This window comes from Xiphophorus hellerii, chromosome 9 (assembly GCF_003331165.1).
Source record: "Xiphophorus hellerii strain 12219 chromosome 9, Xiphophorus_hellerii-4.1, whole genome shotgun sequence".
Classification (NCBI taxonomy): domain Eukaryota; kingdom Metazoa; phylum Chordata; class Actinopteri; order Cyprinodontiformes; family Poeciliidae; genus Xiphophorus; species Xiphophorus hellerii.
Window position 1 is genome coordinate 5,620,393 of NC_045680.1, and position 27,418 is coordinate 5,647,810.

Here is a 27,418-nt window from a genome sequence, read left to right on the forward strand (position 1 = left end):
CTTATATCTGACTTTTTCATTGCGGTCTGATCGGCCCAATTCCGATCTTTCACCACCGCCCCCAGATGGAGAAAAAAAAAAAAAAAAATCCAATTTGTGCCACTTCCCTATTTGGTACTAATTGGATACCTATCCCACTGTTTTCATTTGCAGTCTGAACGGTTGGATAAAATGTGACATTTTATCCAACTGTCATGTCACTGTCGTGAGACACCCATCAGTTATGGTAAATACAAACATAAACAATGACTGAGAATTATGAAAAAAGTAAGTTAAGTGAACTTGACAAACTCAGATCAGACGAGATGAGCCGCTAAACGTATTACTAAGCGGAGGAAAAGAAACCAGCTAGCCACAAACAGAGGGCACCTGTTTTAAGTCAATTATTCAGTGTCACATTATTGGTGCTCCTGTTAGAAATGCACTTTTATTGCAGTAGCATAATCTCATGTTTAATGGTCTCAGTGTCACTGTGTGATTGTTTTTCTTCAGCTCTGTTTGTCACAATTCCAGTTTAGAGATCAGTAGTTTGAGTGGCTGATCTCCAATACCTGCTTTTTGTGAAGATCAACACATATATGCTTTACTTGAATCGCATGAATAATAACGGGCTTGTGTTGAATCATAATCATAACCTTGGGAATAATGACATCGCAAAATATTAATTCAAACTCAGAGACGCTCTGAGGAAATGTAGAAGTTTGAGGCATAAAATCTAACAACGGTTTGTTTAGATTTATTTCAAAGGAGTTTTTATAGGTGCTAGTAAGTGTGGAAATGGTGATTTTATGAAGCACAAACATCTTTTAGAACATTATTCCTCCCACACAAAAAAATAATAATTCTCAAATTTTCAGCGTGAATTTATAGCATTTAAATAAAAGTTACATTTTATGTGAAGATTTTTTTTATTATTAGAGGTCATCAGTCTTTTCCTTAGCTACATACAGTATGTAAATTGTTTACATCCTAATATGTTAAGTAGTGAGAGATGCATCCGTTATGGCTCTGCATATATACAAAAGGTAATGATAATCCAGAAGTACTGTGATGTGATCCATAGAACAAAGCAAGTATTACCTCTAAAAGCTTTAAAATAGTTACTACCTCAGTTTGAGGTAAAACTCAAAAAAAAGATGAAACACTGTGTCTAAGTTAGGAGATTCTTAGTTTAACATTTCCAAGCTTGTTTTCTATTATAATTATTGGCATTTCAATATAAATTGTTTACATTTTAAAGCTATCCAGGTATAGTCAACTCTGGGGTAAACTGGTCTTCCACCCAGGGACTTTGGACTGAGAGTGGCGATGATGTATTGTTTGAAAATCAAAAAATAAATAAATAAAACAAAAAAATAAAACAATGACCAGTATCGCACAATGAAGATATTAATATTTAGGCGTACATAATATTTGTCAAAGGCTGATAAATAATTCTTCTCTATTATGATGGGTCACCTTTAATGCATTTCTCTCTTAACGGTCCACCATGTGCTTGATTGTCATTACGTCACTTGATGTTGTCAGTTCTGTTAGACTGTTACCTGCCGTGAAGTGAGTTGGACAGATTTTAGCTTTTCTGGTCGTAAAAAAAAAAAAAAAAAGGAAAAAAAAAAGAAATTAGAAGTTGCATGATCTTGTTACAATGCATATAATGTGTTAGGCTGGGTACTGTTTAGAAATCAATTTTACCACCAGCTAGATAAGACACTTTCTTTGCTTTTTACCTCAAAATTATGTAAAATATTTTCCTTTATTTGTGCGACTTGTGATTGCCATGATTTGTTGTAGTTTTTCCATTTTAAACGACACAGTACAGAGTAGCTGGCTCACGTTTAACATTAGGTGTGCGTGCTACCACATCAGCTCGTTGGTGTTGCCATCCATCCATCCATCCATCCATTTTCTGTTCACCCTTTGTCCCTAATGGGGTCGGGAGGGTTGCTGGTGCCCATCTCCAGCTACGTTCCAGGCGGGAGGCGGGGTACACCCTGGACAGGTCGCCAGTCTGTCGCAGGGCAACACAAAGACATACAGGACAAACAACCATTCACACACACACACACCCCTAGGGAGAATTTAGATAGACCAATTAACCTAACAGTCATGTTTTTGGACTGTGGGAGGAAGCCGGAGTACCCGGAGAGAACCCACGCATGCACAGGGAGAACATGCAAACTCCATGCAGAAAGACCCTGGCCGGGAATCGAACCCAGGACCTTCTTGCTGCAAGGCAACAGTGCTACCAACTGCGCCACTGTGCAGCCTTCGTTGGTGTTGCACAGTATTAAAATGTGAAGTCTTGCAATGCACAGGTTTTGAACAAACCACCACAACGGAGTGAGACGAAAACTTGTATGAAAGTAAAAAATGAAGATATCTGCCCCTTCTAAGTCATGTTGTGTATTTTGTACTTTTGGCAGACTAAACAAGCCGAGCGATAGATTATATCTGCAGCTTTAAACATAAATGTTTGATTTATTTATTTACATAGAGGCTGTATATCTGTTGATTTTCTTGCACAAGTACAAAAAATAAAATAAATTAATATATGGGTTGTATGTGGACAGAAGCAAACATGACCACCGCTCTGTGGGGTTTGAATAAAGCATAGCATTTGCACAGAAGTATCTTCAAATACTTACAGATACTTAAACTTTCCTCATGTACACTAACCCTGTTGCAGAGGCAGGTAGACTCGTCGTAGTTGTATATATCTATGGGAAAAAAGTTGCAAATGAGATTAATGTGTAGTAGCTCCATAAAAAAGTAAGTAGCATCTATATCTAGATGACTACTGAAATATAATTGATATTTTGTAAAGTCAGAGAGTTTTGTGCACAATTTGGTCTTTTTCTGTGTCATTGTTGCTTTCTGTATATGAAATGTTTTATCACTGTGCAAACAGAATATTAAAAAAAGAATATTTTGAAATGAGAAAAGATGCTGGGAGAAATTAAGCACCAATTTATATTTCATGGCACCAAACATCTTTTTAACCCTTTGGATGCTATAGCTGTTGTTGCGGATGTGCAGCAACAGAAAATAAAGCTGAATTTATTGGGATGTTTATTTATTTATTTGTTTTCAAAACTTCTACTATTCAGTTTGGCAATTATCTAAAGTCTACTTCTTGTAATTATTAGTAGTTGTTTTTGTTTTTCCTCCTGAGTGACTGAATTCAATGGTGCAAGATGTTAAGAACTTGTGGCATGGAAGAATAAATCCACTAGCCGGGTTGAAATTTAGAAAACAGTTGGATTTCTCTACAGTTAAGTCTAGTTTTTTGTTTAAAAGACGACTTGAGAGGCTTGTTACTACAGAACAGAGAGAGAATGGAGAGAGAGCAATGCTGTAGGTGTAAGAGTAAGTGCTTTTATTGTGGCTGTTTCCATGCAGCTAATGCAAATTTGAATATTTTAACATTTCCTAAAAAGTTACTTTTGCAGTGTATGGAAAACAGAATGGCTTTAGCAGATAAAAAGATGTCGGTAGAAAGTAAAAGAATGGAACATGTTTGCAACTTAGAAATTGAAATCAGAAACATTTTAGTGGTCCCTAACTTGTGAAAATAGTCACATGTCAAATTAAAATAACTTCAAAAGTTATTTTCAGTACTTAGTCACTGTACACTTGAAATAAGCAAATTTATTGAAGTGCTTATTTCTGTTTATTTGGATTCTTAAGGTTTACAGCAAATTTCAATTACACTACTAAAAAAATTAGACAAAATGTAATTGAACACAGAAATATTAGTCTTCTGAAAAGCATGTCCATGTACTGCTGCTTTTAGACCTACCACATCTTTTCCTTCCTCTCAAATTTCTAAGAAAAATTACTGACTTGACATTTGGAGGGAAAACCTCAAAAGGTCAAGATTGCTCACAGAACTGTATCCGGCACAATAAAAGGAAAGTTGAGTGAAAGGAAAAAGTCGGGGGAGAAACAGGGATATCTGTGGCTGCACAGAACTTCCTTTACAGAATCTTAGAAGAATTTGAATAACTTAAATTTTTTTAGTTTCTTGGTTGCTAAACAGAAATGTCATGTTAGTCAAAGGTCAGCGATCACGTCTTATCCAGAGTTACAGGCAAGTGTTGGATAGTAAACGTTTGGGTGGGATTAAAAATAGAAATTAACTTTGAGAATAAAATTAATCGGAAGACGCATCTTTCGTATCTTAATGATTTTTTTTGGCTTTGGATCCAAAACCGTCTTCCATGCCATGATGAGATGTTATCTTGCTTTTGTGTTTTTTCCCTTTGAATGTTGTTACTTTCAATTTGCTGAAAATGTCATTAGCTTAGTAAAATGTTCATTATCTATGATCTCTGATCTGTGTATATGGTTTAATCCCTTTTTTAATTTCTGTATCACATTAAAAACACTGTCAGGATGATGTTTCTGTGACTTTGTTATTTTCTTTTCCTTTGTGGACGACTAAAAGTGTCTCTTGTTTGATTCTGAGAATAACAGAGTTGATCAAAATGTTTTTTGGAAGCAATCTTGTTACTGTAAATGTTTATTTTCTGTATTAATTATGCAATGCCACACATCTTGTGAGAAAAATGTTTTTCTTTAGAAAGGTCCTACCTGAAAAACTGGATTTTAACTATTCTGTTGGTGTAAAACCTGACTGAGAAAATTATGTTGAAGTAAGCACTTTCAGTTCTCGAATAAATTTTAAATGGTTTAACGAGCAGTTGTTTTGTTTAAAGACATTATTAACACTTTCTAGTCTTCAGCAGCTGACTACAGTAAACCACAAATATTGATTATTAATGATGCTAAAGCAGATGGAAATTAAAGACACTAAAAAGAGAATTTGTCATCCATTTGTAAAATACACTTGTAAGATTAAATATATAACAATAATGAAGTCTATGAAAGCAACGCCACAGGAATGTGGGCTCAGGACAGTCCAGCAAAATATTAATGTTACCTTTTTTTTTGGCTAGGCAGTGTATGTCCTTCATGTTCGTCAGGCTTTTGTGGAGAAGGGGCACCTTCAGTTGATCCTAGAACCGCCCCTGCTTTTCCAAAGTTGCACTTCGGCTGCCTGCAGCTTGCTAACAGACAGTTGACAACATTTAAAACTAAAAAAAATCTTCTGACTTCCACTAGTCGAAATATATCTCAATACGAGCTCAGAAAGTAAAACAGCCTGTTTGCTAACATATTAGCACAACATGCTAAAGCGTGTGATAGATTCTCACCTTCAAACACCAGCCGTGGTTAATATGAACGCTGGCTCATTGCTGAAGTTATTAAAATTTTAGATAACAAAATAAATAAATAAATGACACACTGGAAGCAAAAAGGGAAGTCATCCTTCGTCCAAAAACAGCTGGTCAGGACAACAACCGCTAAGCTAACAGGTGTAATTAATTCGCTGATGGAAATTCTGTCCTACATACTCCAGTACTGTAGGTGGCGGTATACACCACAAGTCGGTGTTGGGATACATTTTAGATCCCATTGGAAATCGGATCCAATTTCCAATGGGATCAATTTGGAAATTAAATATTGTTGTAACTCATATTAATTGAAATTATTCAGAGAAATATTGCTGATGGAGATGGTTGTTGGTAGGAAAGATCTCCTGTAGTGAACTGTATTAGAGAATTTGAAGAAGCCCCTGACTAAAGACATTGTTTTTCTAGTACAGTCAGGGGTCTCAAACTCCAGTCCTCGAGGGCCGCAGACCTACAGTTTTTAGATGTGCCACAGGTACAAAACATTGGAATGAAATGGCTTAATTGCCTCCTCTTTGTGTAGATCAGTTCTCCCAGCCTTGCTAATGACCTAATTATTCTATTCAGGTGTGGTGCAGCAGAGGCACATCTAAAAGTTGCAGGACTGCGGCCCTCGAGGACTGGAGTTTGAGACCCTTGTATGGTCAGTCACCATGACTAGATGGTCAGGGGTGGGCAATACTGGTCCTCGAGGGCCGGTGTCCTGCAACTCTTAGATGTCTCCCTGATCCAACACACTTGAATCCAACAGCTGAATCACCTCCTAAGTGCAGTCAAGTTCTCCAGAGTCCTGCTAAGGACCTCATTATTTGACTCAGGTGTGTTGAAGTAGAGATGCAAAACAGAAATTCATCATGATTTTTATTTTATTTAATTTTTAAATTACATCTCCAAAATTTTAAAGAGAAAATTGCAGCCTATTTTAAAACTGCTTGGTGTACTGTGAGAACCATTTAAACATTAGTGCCAAGATTTACTGTCATGATTGCATGAACACTTTTACAATTTACTAAAAAGCCTGATTTATTTACCAAACGTATTATTATCATAATTAGACTCAGAAATGTGGGCTGGATCTGCAACACCTGGTGTTCATCAGCTGATGATGACGGTGATGACTTTAAGTAGCTCTCAGGAGGAGGGGTTCTCTCAGTCTTATCTGGCTGTCTGTCTTGGAGCTGTGTGGATATTTTTCCTCCTAAGAATCATGAAGGTTTTGTGCATCCTTGCTGTGCTTTTCCTGATCTCTACCAAACATAAAAGTTTTGAGCTTTCTCATCCCAAACCGGCCTGTCGTTACCCTCCGTCTCAGTGGTGTCGGTCTCTGGAGATTGCCATAGAATGCAAGGTGAGAGCTTTGGCTGTGTTTAATTTGTAAACTGAGATATTTCAAAGTAAAATGTTCAGAGGAGCAAAAATGACTTAAACAAATGCAAAGATGTTAAATATTAATATGCAAAGTGTATTTAAATGCTAAGGTTTCTGTAATTGCCTGGTGAGGATGCAAGTAAAGTTGTCTGCAGACTTTATCAATATATTCTTACTGTGTATATATTTAACCTCTTAAATGTCTGTCTGGGGTTTTATTTTATTTCTGTAAGCCCTGACGGTTTGTTCATGGTGATCTTGTGTCCTCTGGTCTAATTTCAAATGAAAGTCATGCTTCAGAAATTGGGAACCAGTGGCTTTTCATGTGACCAGGCAGAGCAGCTCTGGGTCAAACAACCCAAACTTGGTCAAAGGAAATGGCTCCGCTTGTACCCTGGTCTGCTCCTTTGTTTCTAGGTCCAGAAGCAATGCATGGAGCTCGGTGCCATTAAGCCAAACCAGACGGTTCCTCGTGTCGCTCTCACACTATACTATGAGAGCCTGTGTCCAGACTGCAGACGCTTCATCACCAAGCAGCTGTTCCCCACCTGGACAATGCTGCAGGACATAATGTCCCTCACTCTGGTTCCTTATGGAAATGCCAAGGTAAAAATCCTACAATGATATTTAGGGTAATGGACTACTTGGACCATATTTAAAACCTCTCGACTGTTTCAATTAAATTCTTCAGGAAGTTTTATCTGTAAACAGTCCCTTCAGCTGTCAACATGGAGAGCCTGAGTGCAGAGGAAACATGATTCAGGTTTGGAAAAAAACTCATGCACTTAACTGGTTTAACATTTGCGCACAGACTTCCTTCATCTGTCTTCCTCCTCAAGGCCTGCATCATCCATTTGACTGGAACCTCACTGGCATTTCAAGTAATCTACTGCATGGAGTCTGCTGCAAATGTCCTGAATGCTGCAGAGCCAGTGAGTGTTTAACTTCTTGTGTTTTGTGTCTGGTAGCTTGATGCTAACTGTTCATCTTTTAAAGTGTCTCCAGCTGTACGCTCCCTCCGTATCCTGGGCCGCTGTTGACGCATGCGTGACTGGACGTCTGGGTTACAAGCTGATGCATGGTTACGCCGTCATGACCAGAGCTCTGAACCCGGCTCACACACACGTTCCTTGGGTCACAATTGATGGGGTAAAACATGGCTGGTTAAATGTCTAGTGAAACTGTTGTGGTATCCAGACTTTTGACTAGTTCTGTGTGACTTTGCTGAAGGTTGGTTTTAGATTTATAAATGTCTTTAATCATCATGTTGCAGGAGTACACAAAAGAAACTGAAGCAAAGACTACATCTTCACTGTTTCACCTGATCTGTGATCGCTATAAGGTGAGAACTATCTAGGTTTTCATTTTCCTTTCCCCACTGAAAAGTTTAACTTTAATGTGATGGTTTAACTGTTTCTCACCTACAGGGAGTGAAGCCCCCAGTCTGCACCGGCGCCCCGGTTAAACTGAGCAGAAGCGGCTGCTTAACAGAATGAATTCACTCAAATGTGTCTGCTATGACTAAAGGATAATAAAAAATATCAATGGACTTTGTTTCTGTTTTGGTGACTAACAAAATGACACCCCCAGACTTTTTGTTGCATCACAAACTTCAGGCTGAAATAGCTTGCTGAGAATACATGATTGTGATTTAGTGATGCAATTAAGCTCCAATCCAACAAATTGCCTAACTAGATCTTAAGAGCTTCTAATGTGATAAAATAGTAGGCCTATTTGGTGGGTTTCAAGCTGGGAAGATGTTGGAAAGATCAACAGTTCTATTTTATGGACAATCATGGTGCATTACATTTTGCACAATTAATCATTGTATTGCTAATTTCAGCAGAGTACTGGGAGTGTTTCATGAAGAATCCAGTCAAAACTAGCTCCTATTTTGTTTTAGAAAAGCAAAGTAAAATCTACCAGGCAGTATCCTTTTAAATGTAATTTGTATGAGAATAGATTGCAACGTTTGTTCACTTACAGTTGGTGGCAGTATTGCTCTGTTTGCCAAATGTTTTGAAGACCATCTTAAAATGCTAATAAAATTCTACACTCTAGAAAGCAGATTAACTATTTTTCTCTTAAGGAAAGGACTCCAGTCTGAAAGAAACTAAAAACAAAGTTGATAAATTTCCATTTAATTTATTGGCATTTTTCACATAACACCCTGAACTCCCGAGAATCTTTTGGCTTCAAAAGCAAAATAAGTTCTGACAAAAACAAACATTGGAGTGGCAGACGAGTACATACAAGTAAAGCATACTTGTTTTTAGGCTCTGGAACATAAAATCAGTCATTGTCTTACAGTACTTGTTCTTGACACATTTAAAGAATAAATATATCTTTAGACATTTGCACGACACTGAAACCGAGAGACTACATTAACAAGAATGAAGGCAGTATCAGCATTATTAAATGAAAGCAGGAACTCCCCTGCCAACTAACACACTTAACACCAAGTGGCGCTGTTGTCTATCCTGTGTTGAGCCACAGTGCTGAATTCAACTAGCTGACGCCTCAGACTGGGAGATGTGGGTCTAAAAAAAGTTTTAAAGAATCCATGATGAAAATGCCACCAATGCATCATTTGTCAAAAGCTTTTCTGCAATAAGAAGAAAAATACTTGAAGCTCGGTGAGTTTTTTTCTTTCTTTTTTTTTACAAAGACTAAATGAATGGTAAAAAATGTCCTTTGCATTGTTGTAAAATTTTCAATCACGATTTTGAATATTTTCAAAAAATGAAAGATCTTGAAAATTAAGGATGCATTATTAAAAATTGCTAATAGAAAAGTAAATTTTTATTTTTCAAAGTATCTCGCAACGGAAGCTCATTTCCGTCATTTGTATCCAGGATTTCATTCTTTTGGTCCATATCCCAAGAGCTTAGATGATGTGATGTAGATGGATCAGTTTCACTTTTTGGGACCTTTTACTCTTTGGAAACCAAAATGTTTAACAAAGTAAAAAAAATAAATAAATTTGAAGTTTTTTGGAAAGGTCCACAAAATGCCAGGAGATCCTTACTGTTTTTTCAGCATGTCAGAATCAATATGCAAAAGGTAAGAAATGTTTAAATGATAAGATATAGATGGCATTTTCATCATGTGAAGGGTATTCTTTTACACTAGAAATTCAAACATATTTTTGATTTAGGAATCCTAAATGACAGAAGGTTAACAGCTAAAAATGCTGCTAAAAAAACACATTATTTTCTAGTTGAAACCCAATCTGATTTCTTTAGGGGTGAAAAACAAACAACAGTTTGAAGGTCAGCATCCAACAAAACAAAAAAACAGCACAATAGTCCTTTAACACGAGGCTCAAACCTATCATATGTAAGGCCGATTGATAAAGCTTACTACCTAAAAAAAAGAAATACTGTTTAGACTATTGTTTCCTACAACTGCCTAACCAGGAAGCAAATTATCTGTTGTAGTGCTCGCTAACTGCCTGGTCTCTCTACGCGCTGTAGACTCCAAACGTACTTGGTATAGAAAGAGATGAAAGTCATGAAAATACAAACATTCTCCGCTATCGGGGTTAGCAAAGGGCTGCTCTCTACGCTGCACAGAAACCTATGAAAACGCCTGCTTTAAATACTGTCAACATGTTTCATTTGTAAAAACTAACACTTATAAAGTTAATGACTTTGATACAATCATCAGTTTAAAATCTCTAGTGTAAAAATGTACAGCTTCGTAGGCTGGCAGGTGTTTCGTGTGTTTTCAACACTTGTGGCACGCTTTTCTTCCCAGTCGAGCAGGCTGACGCTCCTAACCTGACGGGACACAACCTGCTTTGTTTGAACGCCAACCAATGTGCGACCCCAGTTCCGTAAGAGTTGGGACACCGTGTGTAACGTAAAAAGTGTCTGAAATATAAAGATAAACCCATATAATACAGGTGCATCTCAGCAAATTAAACTAAGGTATTATGTTGATTCACTACATACAGGGAGACATATTACAAGTGATTATTGCAGGTAATTTTAAGTTTGTCTCTCTACCTCAGTTTTTCCTTCCACTGAACTTTCCATGTTTGAGTACAGGTGGCTTAATCTGCTTACGAGTTTTTCTTGTGATTTTGTATGACATACCAAAACGTTTCTGTATTAAAAACACTTTTTTGTCTTATGTGACTTTCAAAAGTTCAAAAAAGGTAAATTTTGGTTTGTTATTATCTAGTAGTTATGATTAACTAACCTAAGACAAATAAATGCCAAGAATATAACACTCATTGTGTAATGAATCCATATAAGTTTTCACTTTCAAAAATTACCGTAATGATTGATGAGATGCACCTGCATTCACAAAAAATTGTAAACATAAAAGTGAAAATTAAGAAGTCAAAAAACCTCTAGAGGAAAAAAAATTAAATATGGTGGTATCTCAAAAAAGGACATAATAAAAAAATATTGCAGAGGTAAGAGGTTTTAAACAATAAGCTGCTGGAGGAGCATTTTGCAGTTGCTAAGATTTGTCAGTCGATCAGGAATAAAATTGGGTATAAAAATAAGCTGAATTGTACAATGGTGGAAAAAATTTCAGAAAAATGTTCCCCAGTGCAGAACTGGGAAGACGGAACATCATGTTATCTATTATATCATCATATAATCTTTTAATCATTCATCAAATAATTAAAAGATTCCCAAAATCTGAAGAAAACTGTCCTCCGGTCTCAAATCAGAAATTTAAAAAATGTTTATAAATTTAAAAGGGAGATTCACTCCATTGTAAGTAAAATATGGGTTTTTAACATATTTTATGCAGTTTTTATTTTACACAAAGTCCCAACCTTCTTGAACTGGTGTTGCAGGTCTGAGCTCTACAGCAGCCCCTGTTGGCACGGCGGGAGGAAAGCATTCTTCTGTTGTTCATGACATCTTTATTTGTAATGTGAGAAAAGATAAAATGCTTAAAGTTAGACAGCAAACTTTAACCTGTGGCTGATGTTTGAGGTGTGGTTTGGTTTGGTTTGGTTTGGTTTGGGTGTTTCCACTCCTTTATTACTTTTCTGTTTTGGTTTAGCATGAATCCAAAAGTGAGTACCAACTTTATTTTTCAAATTTTGGTACTAATGTATTGTTGCATTTGGATAATCTTTAGTTGACAACATTGTGTCTGTAAATAAATCATGTGATCAAAATATGAATATTAATGACCCAATTAAATCCCATCTGTTCAATCGATTCTCCATCTCAGAAATTTTCATCGCTTCACTTGACCTTGGCATCATTCAGGTAGAGCACAGTATTTTTTAAAAGGTTTCAAGAGGTCAGTTAATTAAAAACGAATATTTTCCTTCAAAAACATTCCTAAAATCTTGCTGAGTTTGGAGTTTGAAGATGGGATCTAGGAATGGCGTCACATCCGAGTTCAATGCATTCTGGATCCAAGTCAGACAATCAGCATTGTTATTGAAAAAACAGATGTAACTGTGGATCGTAAGGACAACCTCCACCAACCAGGGTTTGTTTACTTGTAGTTTTTAGTTATAGTTTCTTGTTTGTTTCAGAAATTATAATTTCAAAGCCAAAGCCAGTCAGATTCCCAAATAATGAAAACAAAACTTGAATAAAGAACAAAACTAATTTGCTTCTAATTTCTATAATTTGTTACTTATGGTTTCACACCTGTATGGAAGTTATGTTAAAGCTAATTATAAACTCTCAAAATAAAAGTCTAACAAATATACACCAATAGATCTGCAACAAACAACGTCTGTGTAATAATTAAAGAAATGTACGGTTTTCTCTATACTGTGTTATGTGGTAAAAAAGACAATAACTACATGCTGGATTAAGATCCTGTCTGTTGATTCATAGTATTTGTTCATTATACTGAAATGATGTACAGCTACTTAACCAAAAACAAAAAGTGAAGAGTTATAAAAAACATGAAATAAAAATATAACATTTAATTTAAAAAGAAAAGATAAAGTATGTGGTTGTATAAATACTGCTCCAATATTTCTCCTTATCTGTTAGTGTTTGACACACAGACTTAGTGTAACATTTTGTTTTTTATGACCATTTTAAAAAGCCACACTGATGATACATAATAGATAAAATACATAATAGATTAATCTGAAAATGTATTAACTTTACCATAAATCCTTTGCAGGTGTAAAACTCATGACAAACTACTTACATGTTCTTTTTTGTATCTTTTTCAGTTATTTCGACAACTGGATCTCTTAAATAATAAAAATAACAACAAACAGAAAACCACAAGAAGTTCATAAGTTTACATTGGTGCGGATTTTGTGTTCTTTTTTAATGCAACGGGGAACCAACAGTTGTCGCTGGTTAACTGAGGTTTTGATTTCTTCAGTGGGATTTTTATGAATAAAGAAAGCTGCTATTACCAAACCAAACACACTTCATTCAACTTCAGAGGCACAGAGTGGGCAGTGTGTGAGCTTAACCGACTCAACCACAACCAAAGACCAGCCGCAGTGACGCTCTGGATGCAACAGCCTGAAGAGGAGGGCATGCTGCGGTTTTAAAGGCAAACAGTTTGTCGCTATACACAGGGTTGCTACACATGTTTTCAGTTTTATATGTTACTTAAATTTCTGCAGGTATTTTTAACATATCCTGGGAATTTTAATACAAAACTCTGGTCTAAATGTGTTTATTATCTTTTTTTTTTTTCACATTTCAAGAAACATCTGATTCACTTGTGGAGCAGAAAAAGGCCAGTGTGAAGCTTTTTGCATCTAGACAAACGTAAGAGCAAATTCTACAATTTAATATTTATATTTTAAAAAAATAATTATTTTTTAAATTTTTTTAATCTGAATGCATTTACACATGTCAGCTGTGCTTGTTTTATTTTCTATTGAGGAGCAAAAACATTGATAAATTCTGTAACATTCCTGGTTTAAATATTGAATAAATTACTTTGAAGGTAGAATTAATCCTTGAGGGATGTTGAGTGCATAATATGAGTCATTTAAAGCTGCAGTAGGAAGTTCTGAGAAAAACTCAATAGGTTTAGTTTTTCTTTTTAGTTAGGTTGTTTCTCTGCCATAAGCACAGCTGCAGCACACCAGAAATTGTGAGTCTGAATGGCCTAAATGGCCTAAATGGGTGAAGGGTGTGGGTGTGAGCATGATTGACACCGCTAAGACCCTCCTCCTGGTTCTGACTGGTTGTTTCTGAAGGGGAATGGTGCTTTTCTTTAAGTGGCAGTCGGAGCTAATTTCACAAATTGTATAATTTTCTACTGTCAGGACATCGTGACAGTTTTAACAACTTTGTAAACAGAGTTATCTAGAAGAGTTAGAAGAGTTATCTATAACTGCTATGTTTCTGCCAGAACATTTTTGAGTTGTTTTTTTTTCTTGAAGAGTAAATAAAAACCAGCTCGGTTTCTGGAAAAGGGTCCTGTAGACAAAATAAACCTAAAATACATGGTTGCCTGATGCATTTATAGAATAAAAAATGGTGAGTGTTCCTAATTTTGATGCATTTAACGAAGAGGAAAAAATTTTTTTTGCACTATTTAATCTTCCAATTAAGGGAGAACAAGCCATTTATAATCTCTTGAAGACTTAAAGGTGTATTTTTGTTCTAAAATCAATGTTCCTTTTCAAAACGTATCTTAAAATTTATTTATTTCAAGCCTGTGTAGGAACCCTGTGTACCTCGATGTAAGGAGACCCAGAGTTTTCTTTGTATGAACTCAGATTTATAGCAAATTGTACTTTCATTTAATAGTGAGAAGGTTTACACAATCATTTTAATTTTCATTAAAACAACAGAAACCTTCAACTTGTAGCTTTAGAAGCTGCTGGAGACCCGGGATCGTTCATGCTCGTCCATAAGATGTTAAGTTTTGTGGCCTGCTCTGCCTTCTGAGAGCTGTAGTCCAATGTCCTGTACAGTTTCTTTTTTTGTGATCAGTAGGCCTACAGTGGGTGAAGCCCTTTGTGTGACTAAATACTAGAGCAGAACGGTAAAGACGGTAAAGTGCTACTGCGGACTGGAGGCACCCTGATTAAAAAATGCTTTTCTTCAGCACAAAAACACACAAGACCAGCAAACATACAATGAGGAACAGTACAGAAATTAAAACATAAACAATTTAAAATATAAGGTAAAAAATAGAATAAAGCTCAAACTAAATATACATTGGTGTCTTTGCAACAGGTGAGACCGGGGTTCAGTCTAAAGTGTTCGGTTCCCATGGTGCTACAAGCTGGTTTGAATATCTGATTGCTTCATCTGCCAAATTCTCTATTAAAGGGATTTAAATAAATGTAAAGACAGACATTTTAGACAAAGTCTCATTTCTCAATGGGACAAACAGGAAAGACGGTTTGGGGTTGGGTTGAGGGGTTTAGTACACCTGTGCTACATTAGGTTTATGCTTCACTTCATACCCTGAGGTTTAGGTCCGTCGAGTTTCTCATCTACATCCCGTATTTGGTTAACTGACTCATTTCACACGCCATTCTTAAAGAAATAAATCATACTCACCTATTCCAACTTAATTATCCTAAATCCTAAATTAAAACGATGGTGCAAAATCATTTCCAAAACCCTGTCACACCACTGTAGTCCTCATTCGCCGCTCATGCTCGGATGTCACAGTTATTTTGGAGGAAGACGTTTCCTTTTAGGTTTTGTTACCTTTTGTGTAAGTACAAGCCTTAATTCCACTCTTCCCAGTTTAAATGCAGCAATTATTCATCAGCTGAAGCTGCAGGAAACCAGGAAGGCCTATCAGGCACTCAGACAGAGGATAAAACATTTCATCTTGCTGGAAAAGAAAGAAAAGCACAGAGGCGAGTTGTTCCTCTGCTCTCCAGAGAAGGTGTCTCCAGTGTAAAGGGACTGTGGTGATTTTACAGACATTATTGGCGAAGGCTCGCCCTGCCGACGCCTCCAGCCTCCAGCACTCATGTCTCTGCGGCAGGGCGGCTCCTGCTTGTCATTACGTTCCCATCGGCAGGCAGGCCACGCCGTCGCCCTCCTGGCTCAGCTCTCTGTTCCTGTCAGAAGCCTCCGGCCCCGGGGAGCCCAGCGTCCTGTGAGGGTGGGGGCTCCGCACTGACATGGAGGCGAGACTCAGGGTCCGAGACGGGTGAGGGGAGGGAGGACGGTACCTGTTGCTGCCGCCGCCGCTGCGGGGGTCTGGAGACAGGGACGGTGAGGACGAATCGTGTCTCCGATCTCCACTGGTCTGAGACTCCTCCTCTAAGGGGCTCTCGAGGTCAGACGCCGCCTCCTCTTCGTCCTCCTCCTCCTCCTCCAAGGTGAGTTCAAACTGGAATTTGTCTCCTCCCGATGAAGGGAAGGCTCCTCCTGACCCTGGAGTGCCAGCTGCAGGTCCCACCTCAGCGTGAGGCTCGTCCGGGCTCGTCGGCGAGGGGCTGCGGGGGATCATGCTCTGGTACCACTCCCTGTTGTCTTCAAGCGTATCCAGAATGTCCTGGGCGTCAGGGTGCACCAGGTCGGCCCAGGTCTCCCACAGCGGGTGAACGATGTAGTCGATGAACCCCACCTGGGTAGGAAAATACAAAAACACTGAAGAGAAACCAGAACCAGCCGATAAACTTTGTGAAGACTACAGAGGAAAACCAATAACTAAGGCTATGTTCACATTGCAGCCTAAAGTGACCAAATTCCGATTTTTTGTCAAATTGAATTTTTTTGCCGTGGCTGTTCACACTTCCAAAAATATGCGACCTGTATGTGATCTCCAGTGTGAAGAGCGACCTGAAAGTGTCCCGCTTGCACACTAGAGGTGCAATAACGTCACACATAGAGAGCGTGCTCAGTGTTTTACCAACCACCATTAAAACAAGAAGTGCTCAGTGTTTGCAGAAGTAAACATGGATGCTAACGGTGGAGCATAACATACAATACTGAAGTTGTTGTCCAACCAGAGCCAGAATATTAACAACTTAATCCCCATTATAGTCCACCATGGTTGTAGTTATTCTTCCCGCTTGCGTGTATCAGAATACTGACATTTGTTGAGTATCAGTGATGTTCAAGTAGGATGAATGCGACCTGGACGTTAGGTCACATTTGAATCGGACACGTATCGGATAGCCAAGTGGCCTGGGTTGCATTCGAAAAGAATCTGACCTGTGTTGTTCAGACTGCCATGAAAAGATCAGATACAGGTCCTATTACGTCAAAACATTTGGTCATTTCGGGCTGCAGTATGAACGCAGCATAGGTTTGGGCGATTAGTCTTGTAAAAATATGAACTTTTCCACAATATGATGTGCAACCATGTAGGTCAGATTTGACTTACTTGGCTCTTCTCTATGGAGGCATTGTGTTTGTCGCACATAGGACTGATCTCCATCCCCTTGTCCCGCTCTCGGTCTCCCTGCGTGAAGAACTCCACCATGATGCGGTCCGTCCATTTCCGATACAGCTCCAGTGGTTTGGTTGGGTTACTTAAGTCAGCACAGTGGACCATGTTCTGTAAAACCTGAAGCAAAAAAAACAAAAAACCACTTCTGAGCCAGAAGATACTTGAATGAAACAATACATTTTCTATAGTGTTTATGAGCCAAAATAAGTGAAAGCACTCCATTCTGCTAATAATACAACCAGATCCACTAAAGCACTAATCATAAACATTAGTTCTGCTAATGCTAAAGAACTACACCAACATGGTATTTATGGGAAGCTAATGCTAACACGCTAAATTCAACCATATTGAAACCCACCATGTATCACAAGCAGAATATAAGGACACTTTGAAAACAATTAATATATGTAGAGTTCATCCTGTATTTGTTTAATTATCAGTCCTGGTTGTTCATTAAAGTGTTGCATTCATCGGTCAACCTTTACTTGTTTTTTGTTGTATACTTGCACACTTGTAAAGTTTAACTTATATACATGTAAAGTTTTTTGTTGTATATTTGCCATTTTCTCAATAAATTTTGCAAGGAGAGGAAATGGAACTGCAACATAAACAGTCTTCACCCACTTCAAAATAAAAGCCTGAATATAACCGTCTAACTACTGAAAGGATTCTTAAGTTGATAACAAAAACTTCAACACAAATGTCAAAATTAGTGCTTTAGAATTTATTTGGAAAAATTAATTTAGGGGAAAAAATGTTTTCAAAGTTAGCAAACACGCTAAAGCGCTTCAGTCCTTCACAACAGTGTTTCTTTTGAATAACAAACACGCACAACATTTCTAAAATACATTTTTAAAAAAAAGAAAATGTCAGAATTATTTCATATCATTTGGCACTTCATTACCTGGATGCGGTCAGAATAATTGTCTAGCAGCAGGACTCCCAAACTCGTCACTTTCTTGGTCTCCACCATCGTCTTCATGTCTGCCAAGAAGTTCATGTGTTTGGACATATCTGTGGCCAGCACCTGCACAAAGCAAAGCAGCTCAAATCCTCCTGAACAACTACAAATTAAATTTGTTTAATCACTAAACATCAACCTTCACAAGGTACTAAGACATTATAAGTTGCTGCAGCTCCAAATATTTGGCCTTTTTTGCCTAATGCAGTAATAACACAAAGAAATAAATTGAATCAATATGAATATTAGTTTGTTCAGTTGAGAAAAGCAGCAAGAAATTTTGTTGTGACATTTTTTCCAGAAAATTTCTGTTTTCGACATGGATTTGCTCTATCTAGCTTCTTCTGGGGAATAATTTAGACATAAGTCTCAGGTCAATAACGTAAAAGTTGGATTAATGCGACATGACTGTTCTGACTTCAGATGCTTTGAAAACTGTATCGGATTTTGTCCCACGTATGAAAGTGGCACAAATATGATTTTTCAGAAGATCAGAATTAGTGCCGTTCAGCCTGCTATTAAAAAGTTAAGTACGGGTCACATTTAGGCCAAAAAACTTTAATTTGGGTCGCATTTGCCTGCTGTGTAAACGTGGCCGAATTAAAGTCATGAAAATAAATTTGAAAGTTTATAATTTATTAGTCTTTGGATCATTTTAAATTGTTCTTAAAACTTATTTTTATTTGTTTGCATTTAATTGAGGCCTGATACTGTAACTTTTTTGTTGTGATATTTAATTTTTTATTTTATTTACTTTTTTTTTTTTTTTCCCTCTTTTCATCAACCTATTGTATTGTGCTGTCGTTTTTGTACAAAACTTTGGTGCAGTTTTAACCTGCTTTTAAAAGTGATATACTGTATATATAAATTTCACATTGACATTGGCAAACAGACCTTCTCCGTTTTCATGTCAAGATTTCATACTTTTCTGGAGTAAAAGTTTAGTAAATTTTTTTCATTTTTGAAAAACAAATGTTAATCCTAAATTTAAAAGAGACATTTTTGAGGTCAGGCTTCAAAGATGGACAGATGGAGATATTTAGACAATGAAACATAGAATTAAATCTAATTCTTTCCTTCTGTTCTCTGTGTATACTTATTTTCACCTGGACATATTTAATGAAATTCCATACTTTCAAATTGTTTTCCAGAGTTGTAAGGATAAAAAGGAGTCCCAGCCTTACCATGTCAATCACCATCTTCCGGAGTGAGTCTTTCTGTTTCTTGCCGAGGTTCTGGAAGATGTCACAGTTTTCCTCTTGCAGCAGCTTGAAGCCAACAGCGAGGTGATGGTTCTCCAGCACAGACGAATCGTTGTACATTAGTGCCAATTCAGAACCTCAAAGAAGGAATCAGGAAACTGTCACTATCCAACAACAACAGCACTTTAAACATTGTTCTACAGAAAACTGTGACTTATGCCAAATCCCATACTAGCCTCTTTTTTGGTTTTGCTTAATAATGAATGGTTTATGGTGGTTACATTTACATTAAATAAATTACTCCAGACTTAGCATAACTACTTTATTATAATCATATTTATTACATTTTTGGAGTGGGAACCACCTAAACACCTATATAAACTACACTCTTTACTTGCTATTATTAGTATGTTTGAATTGTTATAAAAGACAAGAAACTGTTCGCTCATAAAATACTTTTCATTTAAACACTTACAAAAGTCTATTCTTCAGCTGTAGTATGAATATTTTATATATAAAAACGTTTTTTACATATTTGTTAAAACCGTCACCATGTCGTGACAGTTTGTTATGAGATAGATAAGATTAATTTCCTTCATCTCCTCCCTGTGCTAGTATTGCTATCTGAAAAAATACACGGCTTCTGACCAAAAGCAACCAATCAGAACCAGGAGGAGTGTGTTAACGCTGTTAATCAACCTCGTGAATGCGATGCTAAATGTGGTATTGGCAGAGAAACAGCTCAAATTTATGAATTTATATAGGATACTTTACATCTGTTATCCCTGCTGAATGCAGAAACAGGAAGTGACATACTTGTGTTTATGAGGAACTGGTTGGTGACGCCTGGGTGGTCGACGTCATGGATGGCGCTTGCAAAAAGAGCGGCCATGATCTCTAGGTCTGTAAACACCGCCTTGGATGAAGAAAGACATCAAACCAGGCTCAATTTAACGGTACCTCAACCCGAAAACATAGTGGAAAGAGTGGGCAAAAAAACCTACAGCGCTCACCTCTAAAGCAGGAGTGGACAGGAGAACATGGGTGGATTGCACCACATCAGCAGCGTGGATGTTGTTATGATAAGCTACGTCCGCATGGTAGTGGTCCTCTAAAGTCATCATGAAGGTGAGGAAAGTGTCAATTGGCACCTTGAAGGTTTTCAGAAGATCTCGCTCCTATCGATGGAAAGACAAGCAAATAAAACTTCAACTATCTGCATAAACTATCTTTTAATTAAGATAAGATCATCGTTTATCACAAATTTAAGATGTCACAGCAAAAAGTGGACAGAACAAAACAAGAGTTAACAGAAATGAAAAACAACAAAATAAAACATTATACAGTGTAAAAAAATGTACAGTGTAGAAAAAATGTACAGTGCTAAACTAGCTATGCTAGCTGTTTTAGCTAGTTTACAAGCTAAACTAGAGATATAATGATGAAAATATTTCTACATATACATACACACAGTATATATACATTTACAAACATGTATGTGCACACCCCCACACCCTCCCACACACATAGACACATACATACAACATATTAATACAGACATGAACATAAATGTGGTGATTTGACCCATTTTTTGCATTTAAACTTAATGTACACCATTTTAATTTTCCTTCTTTTCTGCTATTCGTGGAGAAAACTATTTCTTACAGCAGGATTTTCCTACCTGGAAAATGGAGTACATCATCACCGTCAGAGGGCGATTTCCTGAATATTCTGCTAGTTTGAAAATATCCATACCCCATCGATTAAGGTCCTCAATTTCCTGCGAAGAGCAAAAACATGCAAATTATCCAGAACATTTCTGTGTGTTTCTTTTGGCGTTTCAGTGTGTGATCATACCTTTGCCAACATGCTCTCGTGCGGTGTGTTGACTCCAAAGCGAGGGATGCAAGCAGGCGCTAAGCTTGGGCTTTGTGTGGCCTTTTTCACACCGCTAATCTGTGACATCGGCCTTTTTTTCTTCTCCTTCTCCTTAGCAGGCGGAGACAGGATCTCCAAGTCATGTTGCTTCTCTGGAGCGTCAAGAAACACAGAAACAAAACAGACACAAAGTTAAGGCCAGATCCAACAAATGAGCTTTGGAAACATGTCTGCTCCCAGAACCATTTGCTCCAGTGTCCAAACTTAATGGTGGTCCAAGCAACTGACAGATTTGACAGGCAGGTAGGTTTGTTTTTAATTTTATTTAACCAACTTGCTCACCTTCTAAACTCATATCTACATTTAATCAGTCTATGTGTTTGTTCATAATTATAAAATGACTATGACACAGATGAAAAGTTTTTCATCAGTTTTCTCTAGAAAAAAATCGGTTTCCGACCGAAATGAGACGATCCTCAGATGGATCCTGACCAGTGACAGTAACTGTTTTTTTTCTGTACCACAACGCTATTTAAAACAAAATGATTCTTACACGTAAAGCTGAGAGAGAGCAATACTTTCAGGAGATAACAGGAAGGTCACTTTTGTATATAAGGGCAAAACATGCAAACTCAACACAGAAATGCCGCAGCATTGATTTAAACTCAGAACCTCCTTAGTTTTACGATGAAGCAGTGCATTGATGACCCTCTAAAAACAAACCTTCTTTGGTGTGGATGCTGTTACTGAGAGAAGAATACTCAAAAGCAGCTATTTCATAATCAAGAAGGTATAAAGTAGATATAAAAAATCTTAAAAGAAAACTGTATTATTCATTTAGGCTGCAAAAAGCAGAGTTTTTAAGTGGTAACAGGAAAGTTGCTCTGTTTTGTCTTTCTGAGCTTTCAGCTTGTTTCGGTCAAGGAACATGGTGGGTATAAACCATGTTAACCTTAGCAGTAACATTAGGGTCGACTTATTACAGAAAGTACAAATAGAGAGTTGGCATATGTAATACAAGCGATACTAGTCTGGTTAATTTTGAATAAAACATGCTAAAGATAGCTTAAAATGTCAACTATCCTTCTTCTGTTTTAAAATAGTAAAACTGTGTTTTGTGGTGTCTATACTCTCACATGTGCCACAATGTCACATTTACTCTTAATATAGCTAATAAGTTATAGCAGATAGGCTAAAATAAAAGATTATTAGTTGTTCTAATTTAGTTATCAAAGAGAAATAAGAATTAGATATAAAATATATTCATAGGACAAAGATTTCCAAAAACTAGAGAAAATTGACCACAACATTCAGATTCTAGTTTCAGTCTTTCAAAATATGTTTCTATGGTGGATGTGCATGCATATTGGCATCTTTTCAGCATAACACAGAACAATGACCTTGTGAACAACTCGCGTTGCATCAGAGGGAAAATAAACACCAACTTCACGAGTGTAGAAAAGCTAGACAGAACGTTGCATGTCCTGTTTCTGTCATGTGTAGAGGACCAAGTCACAGAAAGCAGAAGCATTGGTTGTTTTAATCCAAATTACAAAAAGCTTCTCATGTTTTCTAAAATGGAAAAGCACTCATAAAAAATAAAAAAGGGGATTTTATGATAAAAAATCTGCAGAAGGTTTTGTACCGACACAGCAGACATGATCTCCATGCCATTAGATGACACAAAGGTGCTGTCCCAGCAGACACGCTCACGTTAAAATGACTCATCCATTTTTGTACGAACCAAAAGCGATCCACCTGCTTTAACACCTTTACCTCACTTTCATATGTTATCCTTTGTATCTTCCAGCTGTAATTGGTTTCATTAGCCTTGCAGCAGCAGCTGCCCGACACAGGCGCACACGCCAGCGTTCAGACGCATCACCGATCCTAACAACATCCTCACAGGAGGCACCGTCTGGCCTCTCTCACCTCTCTCACAGTGCCTCCTCTTCCTCACGCCCAGAGCCATGGGGTTCATCTCCAAACGCGGCCAGGCTTGAGGCTTTCATCTCACAACGGAGCCGGACTGATGGCTCCATCCTCGTTTGGCTGGACCATCCTGCCAGAGGAGCTGCCGAAGACTGAGCCTCCTATTGATGCAACACGCCGTCGGATAATACTCAACCTAGTTGCCACGACAACGCCACACAATGTGTCCGGGAATGCTGTCTATTGCCGCACCTCCTCCTGCTTCAGAGACGGAAAAATCCTCACCTTCCCAGTCTGTCCTCTCCTTCAGAAAAATGCTCTTTTCGAGGCCTCATTTCCACAAAAATATTTGTTTCTTCTTTATGTACATTTTGTTTCCCTTTCTAAGACCCTATATTATCTCTTTTTATTTTCTATAAATTTCTTCCTCTTTATTCATATTTAATTTTTCTCTTTTCTTTTTTATCATTTCAATATGGTATCCTTTTTTACTCATTTCTAAGCAGTTTTCTTTCTAAATATGACTCAAGGCTTTCGCCTCCAAACACATCCCTATAAAGCCCAAGAAAACACAACTCATTGTTTTCTGCAATGTTTTTTAACTACCATAGCATGTTGCACAACTCAGCTAATGTATTTTGCACAAACAGTGCCTTGTGAAAGTATTCACCTCTCATAAACGTTTCAATGTATGTTGTCCTATTACATAAAATTTGAATAAAATACATTTAATTTACATGACAAAACATGAAAAAGGCTTTTAGGATGTTTGCAAGGGATGCTAACCTGGACAATCAACACAGTTGATAAAATTATAAATTTTCTAAAATCTAATCAGCTAATAATCCTTTTATTAATTCATCATTCAAATTTAGGAAAAATGCATGCAGCTGCGTCTATTTTAAGGATGAGTTGCACCACAGATGCAGCACAATCACATTCTCATCATCTCCTCTCACAAATTTTAATATATTTGTCTCTGGTGTTAATAGTGGTCTACCAGCATTTAAATTTTGTGTCGGAATCACCTCTTGTTGACAAATAAAACATTCATTTGTCACTACAAAAATTACAAGTTGCCTGTCTTTGAGCACGATTTTAAACTCTGTTATCATGTGACAAACTTACCCAGGAAAGTGTTGGCGATGTACTCTGACACCTGGTTCCCTGAGCGACTCGTCTCTGATAGCTGCGTCAGCTCACGGTTTAGCATCCTCTTAAACTGTTAAGTAGAGAACAAAAAAATAAAAAAATGAGTGGGTAGCCTAAAAAAAACCCTTACATTATTGACTACAACTAGTACATAAATTGACCTCTTTTTACAGGCTAGTACTAAATATTTATTGCAATAATGCCTTTAAAATATTGAATACATTTTTTTCTTCAGTAGTTTCTGTGACAGGTATACCTGTGGTAAATTTGGTGATACAACAATAATATAAACCATTTATTTATTATCTTTAACAGCCAAAGACACAATAAGCAGAATGTCACTGAAAAGAATGGGCAAAAACAATCTGTACAGTCATATTCATTAAATTATAATATACGTCCTAATTAGTCTTGTTTGTCAGATTAAAAATATCTTGAAAATAACCTCTAGCCAGGTATTTAACATTATTTTCACTAATCCCCCATTCTGATTCTAAAAATAGCTTTTTTATTGGTCTGTTTGTTGGTGATATTCTAACTTTAAATGTCATATTTTTATTAGTTTTAAGTGAAAAACATCCATCTGTGTATATAATGTGTGATAAAGTTCCTAAAATAGCTGAACTATTCAATAACATTCAAATTTATTGAATGAGTTTGGAAGCAGTATGCCCCAGATGATACTGCTGAATGCAATGCAGATATTTGGGACATTTGTAGTTCAAAGGGTATGAATGTTTATCATGCAGAAACAATCATTTATTACCTTGTCATTACTGTAGTTACTGTATATTTTAAAGATAAATGTTCTGCTTTGTATTCAATTACAACGTAAAAGAAGAAGAAGAAGTTAAACAGTGATGTTGTTCCTGACCATAAGTGTTTTTGGGAAGCAATAATGTTCAGTGTGTCTTCATGAATTTATCGCCGTGGCGACGTCCACACTGATTATGTAATGGCTTCAGCACGTGGTGACTGAGGGAGGAGGCAAACGGTAGGGATGCTGAGGTGTTTACATGAGTGACACAAATACGGGTGTGTCCAAAAACATCCTAAAGGTGACAGACAGTATAGTACTTCCTCTGCCGTGACTTTTCCTGAACTTACAAACACAAAACACAGAATCTATTGCATGCATCATGCTCATTAGGAATACTTATTCAGCTTTTCACAATGCATCTGCATCAACCTGTTTGTAGGTCCAGTTGTGAAAAGATCTGACAGTCAGCCTCTCTCAACATTATATCTAAGATCCCCCAACAGCCTCACCTCTGCAAAGCCTCCAAACAAGGGAAACCAGCTCCACTTCCCTGTCACTCACCTGTCTGAGTCTCCAGCACAGACAAACCCAAACTGCCAGCTGAAGCATGTCAGCCAACGCATGCTGCTCTTAGTTGCAGTACAAATCCAAGTTTTTCCTGTTACCAATCAACTGTTACCAAGCAATGTAAATAAGATTTTATCCTGTAGAAAATATGGCAAATGTCCTGCCACAGCCCCGGTGCTGATAAGGTTGGGGGATACAGGAATGGGATGGAGAGATCTCCAGCATCCGGAGCGATAGGGAGGGTGTTGACTGCAGTCTCCTATCCAGCTACGGCGGCACACTGTCAATGAGAAAGAGGGACGAAAGGAGTTTCTGCGAGGAACTCTCCTCTCAGTCCTGCATGCAGCCTCCAGCCCCCCCGTTCCCCTCCGACCAATCATATTCGACTGGCTTCAGAGGCAGGGTGGAAAGCTGAGAGCTGATTGGCCGACGGTGTGACAGAGAAACCACACAGAGCGGAGAAACAGAAAGAAGTGATGCTAATTGACTCTTTTAGAGGAGGGATGTGATAAAACCTTGGTGTGCCTTTTCATAATACATACCATTTTTTGTTCATATGGGATGTCACTTTTTAAAGCAATGTAAATAAGATTTTATGCTGCAGAAAATATGACAAATACATTATTTAAAGCTGCAGGATGTAACTTTTATTTAAATACATTTTTCACATACAATTCTGGAAAAAATGAAGAGCCCACTGCACTGAACCCCATTGAAAACCTCCTGGTTATTCCACCAAATATTGATTCCTGAACTCTTCCTGAGTTAAAACATTAGTGTTGTTGTTTCTAAATGAATATAAACTTGTTTTCTTTGCATTATTTGAGGTCTGAAAGCACTGCGTCTTTTTCGTAAATTTTAACATTTCTAATTTTCCGCCAATAAATAAAAAATTTATGCTTGGAATTGCGGAGACATGTTGTCAGTAGTTCATAGAATAAAAGAACAATGTTTATTTTACTCAAACATAAACCTATAAAAAGTAAAATCAGAGAAATGATCATTTTAAGTGGTCTCTTAACTTGATTAAGAGCTTGATTTTTTCATCAATCATTTGTCTCATATTATACTGTCACAAAATGGTGACAGAGTTAACAAATAAGTAAAAACTTTTTTATAAATAAAAGTTGCATTCTGCAGCTTTAAATCATGCTTTAAAAACTTGATGAAAATGGCATTAATGAGCCACACAGTTTAAAAGCAGACCCTGTAAGACATTCAGGAACTGCGTTGTGTTGCGTGACAGCGAACAGGAAGTTTTTTACCTTATTGGACGCCATTTCGCTGACTGAGTGTCTCGTCTGCAGCGTCTCCAGCTGGTCCAGACACCAGTCCAGCTCTTCCAGAGTCTCCATCGTGAGCTTCTGATAGGGCTCTTCTGAAAGGTCAAGAAAAACACGCGTTTCAAGTAAAAGGTGGGACAACAGAAGGTTTACCTTCCGAATGAAACGATTATCAGGATGCAGTTTCCAACTTTATAACAAAAATTTTATTAAAACTTCCCTAATGACTAATCCACCGATTGTTTATCTCAGAAAGGGAGAACACAAAATTTATCTTGAATCTCTCCCAAGTTTAGTTCAATAAACTCATTATAAATATCTAAAAAAAGCTTAAATTGTTTTTGCAACTGTTGACTATATGGTGTCTTTTATGAATTCATATTTTTGTGCTTTATGTTGTAAAGCACTATGAACTGCCTTGTTACGGAAATGTGCTATACAAATAAACTTAATCGATTGCTTACAATAGGTTTTTTAAAAATAAATAATTAAATTGTTACCTTCATTTATACAGAAAATTGTTTGAAAATATACACAGTAAAACAGAAAACATTAAATGTAAGATGTGAAAGTCAACATGTATCTCCCATGTTTTGCTCAGATTTTAATTTGGGCAAAGAACAACATACAGATTTATGCATCAGTAGTGAAATAATAAATTTTATCAGATTTTTGAGCCACAAAACCTAAAAGTAAAGAAAGCATGAAACACAGAT

The 27,418-nt window shown here is 37.2% G+C and overlaps 2 protein-coding genes across 7 annotated transcripts in view; one reads left to right on the plus strand and one right to left on the minus strand.

Annotated features, from left to right (window-relative positions):
* The first annotated feature begins 6,196 nt into the window (after positions 1 to 6,196).
* Positions 6,197 to 8,172, plus strand: ifi30b (IFI30 lysosomal thiol reductase b). The gene is made up of 7 exons (XM_032571728.1): positions 6,197 to 6,603; positions 7,041 to 7,229; positions 7,315 to 7,386; positions 7,463 to 7,555; positions 7,620 to 7,772; positions 7,897 to 7,965; positions 8,051 to 8,172. The coding sequence occupies exons 1-7, from the start codon at positions 6,319 to 6,321 to the stop codon at positions 8,117 to 8,119; spliced, it is 930 nt and encodes a 309-aa protein (XP_032427619.1). The 5' UTR covers positions 6,197 to 6,318; the 3' UTR covers positions 8,120 to 8,172.
* A 580-nt stretch (positions 8,173 to 8,752) lies between these two features.
* LOC116725582 (cAMP-specific 3',5'-cyclic phosphodiesterase 4C) overlaps positions 8,753 to 27,418 on the minus strand; it is a 120,079-nt gene continuing 101,413 nt past the window's right edge. For 5 of the 6 annotated variants that reach the window (XM_032571724.1, XM_032571726.1, XM_032571727.1 and 2 more), the window contains 10 exons: positions 26,685 to 26,797; positions 24,069 to 24,162; positions 20,988 to 21,160; positions 20,812 to 20,910; positions 20,144 to 20,308; positions 19,947 to 20,046; positions 19,113 to 19,267; positions 17,872 to 17,994; positions 16,902 to 17,084; positions 8,753 to 16,139 (listed from right to left, as the gene is read on the minus strand). In XM_032571724.1, the coding sequence (XP_032427615.1) occupies positions 15,570 to 16,139; positions 16,902 to 17,084; positions 17,872 to 17,994; positions 19,113 to 19,267; positions 19,947 to 20,046; positions 20,144 to 20,308; positions 20,812 to 20,910; positions 20,988 to 21,160; positions 24,069 to 24,162; positions 26,685 to 26,797 (1,775 nt within the window). In that variant the 3' untranslated portion in view covers positions 8,753 to 15,569. The remainder of the gene's footprint in view (positions 16,140 to 16,901; positions 17,085 to 17,871; positions 17,995 to 19,112; positions 19,268 to 19,946; positions 20,047 to 20,143; positions 20,309 to 20,811; positions 20,911 to 20,987; positions 21,161 to 24,068; positions 24,163 to 26,684; positions 26,798 to 27,418) is intronic. The other variant, XM_032571723.1, reaches the window with a different exon arrangement.

Bases quoted from the DNA above. Each gene is read 5' to 3' on its own strand.
- ifi30b (XM_032571728.1), top strand. From the start codon at position 6,319: ATGTGGGCTGGATCTGCAACACCTGGTGTTCATCAGCTGATGATGACG. The intron at 6,604-7,040 runs GTGAGAGCTTTG...CTTTGTTTCTAG, and splicing joins AGATTGCCATAGAATGCAAG to GTCCAGAAGCAATGCATGGA. The intron at 7,773-7,896 runs GTAAAACATGGC...ATCATGTTGCAG, and splicing joins CTTGGGTCACAATTGATGGG to GAGTACACAAAAGAAACTGA.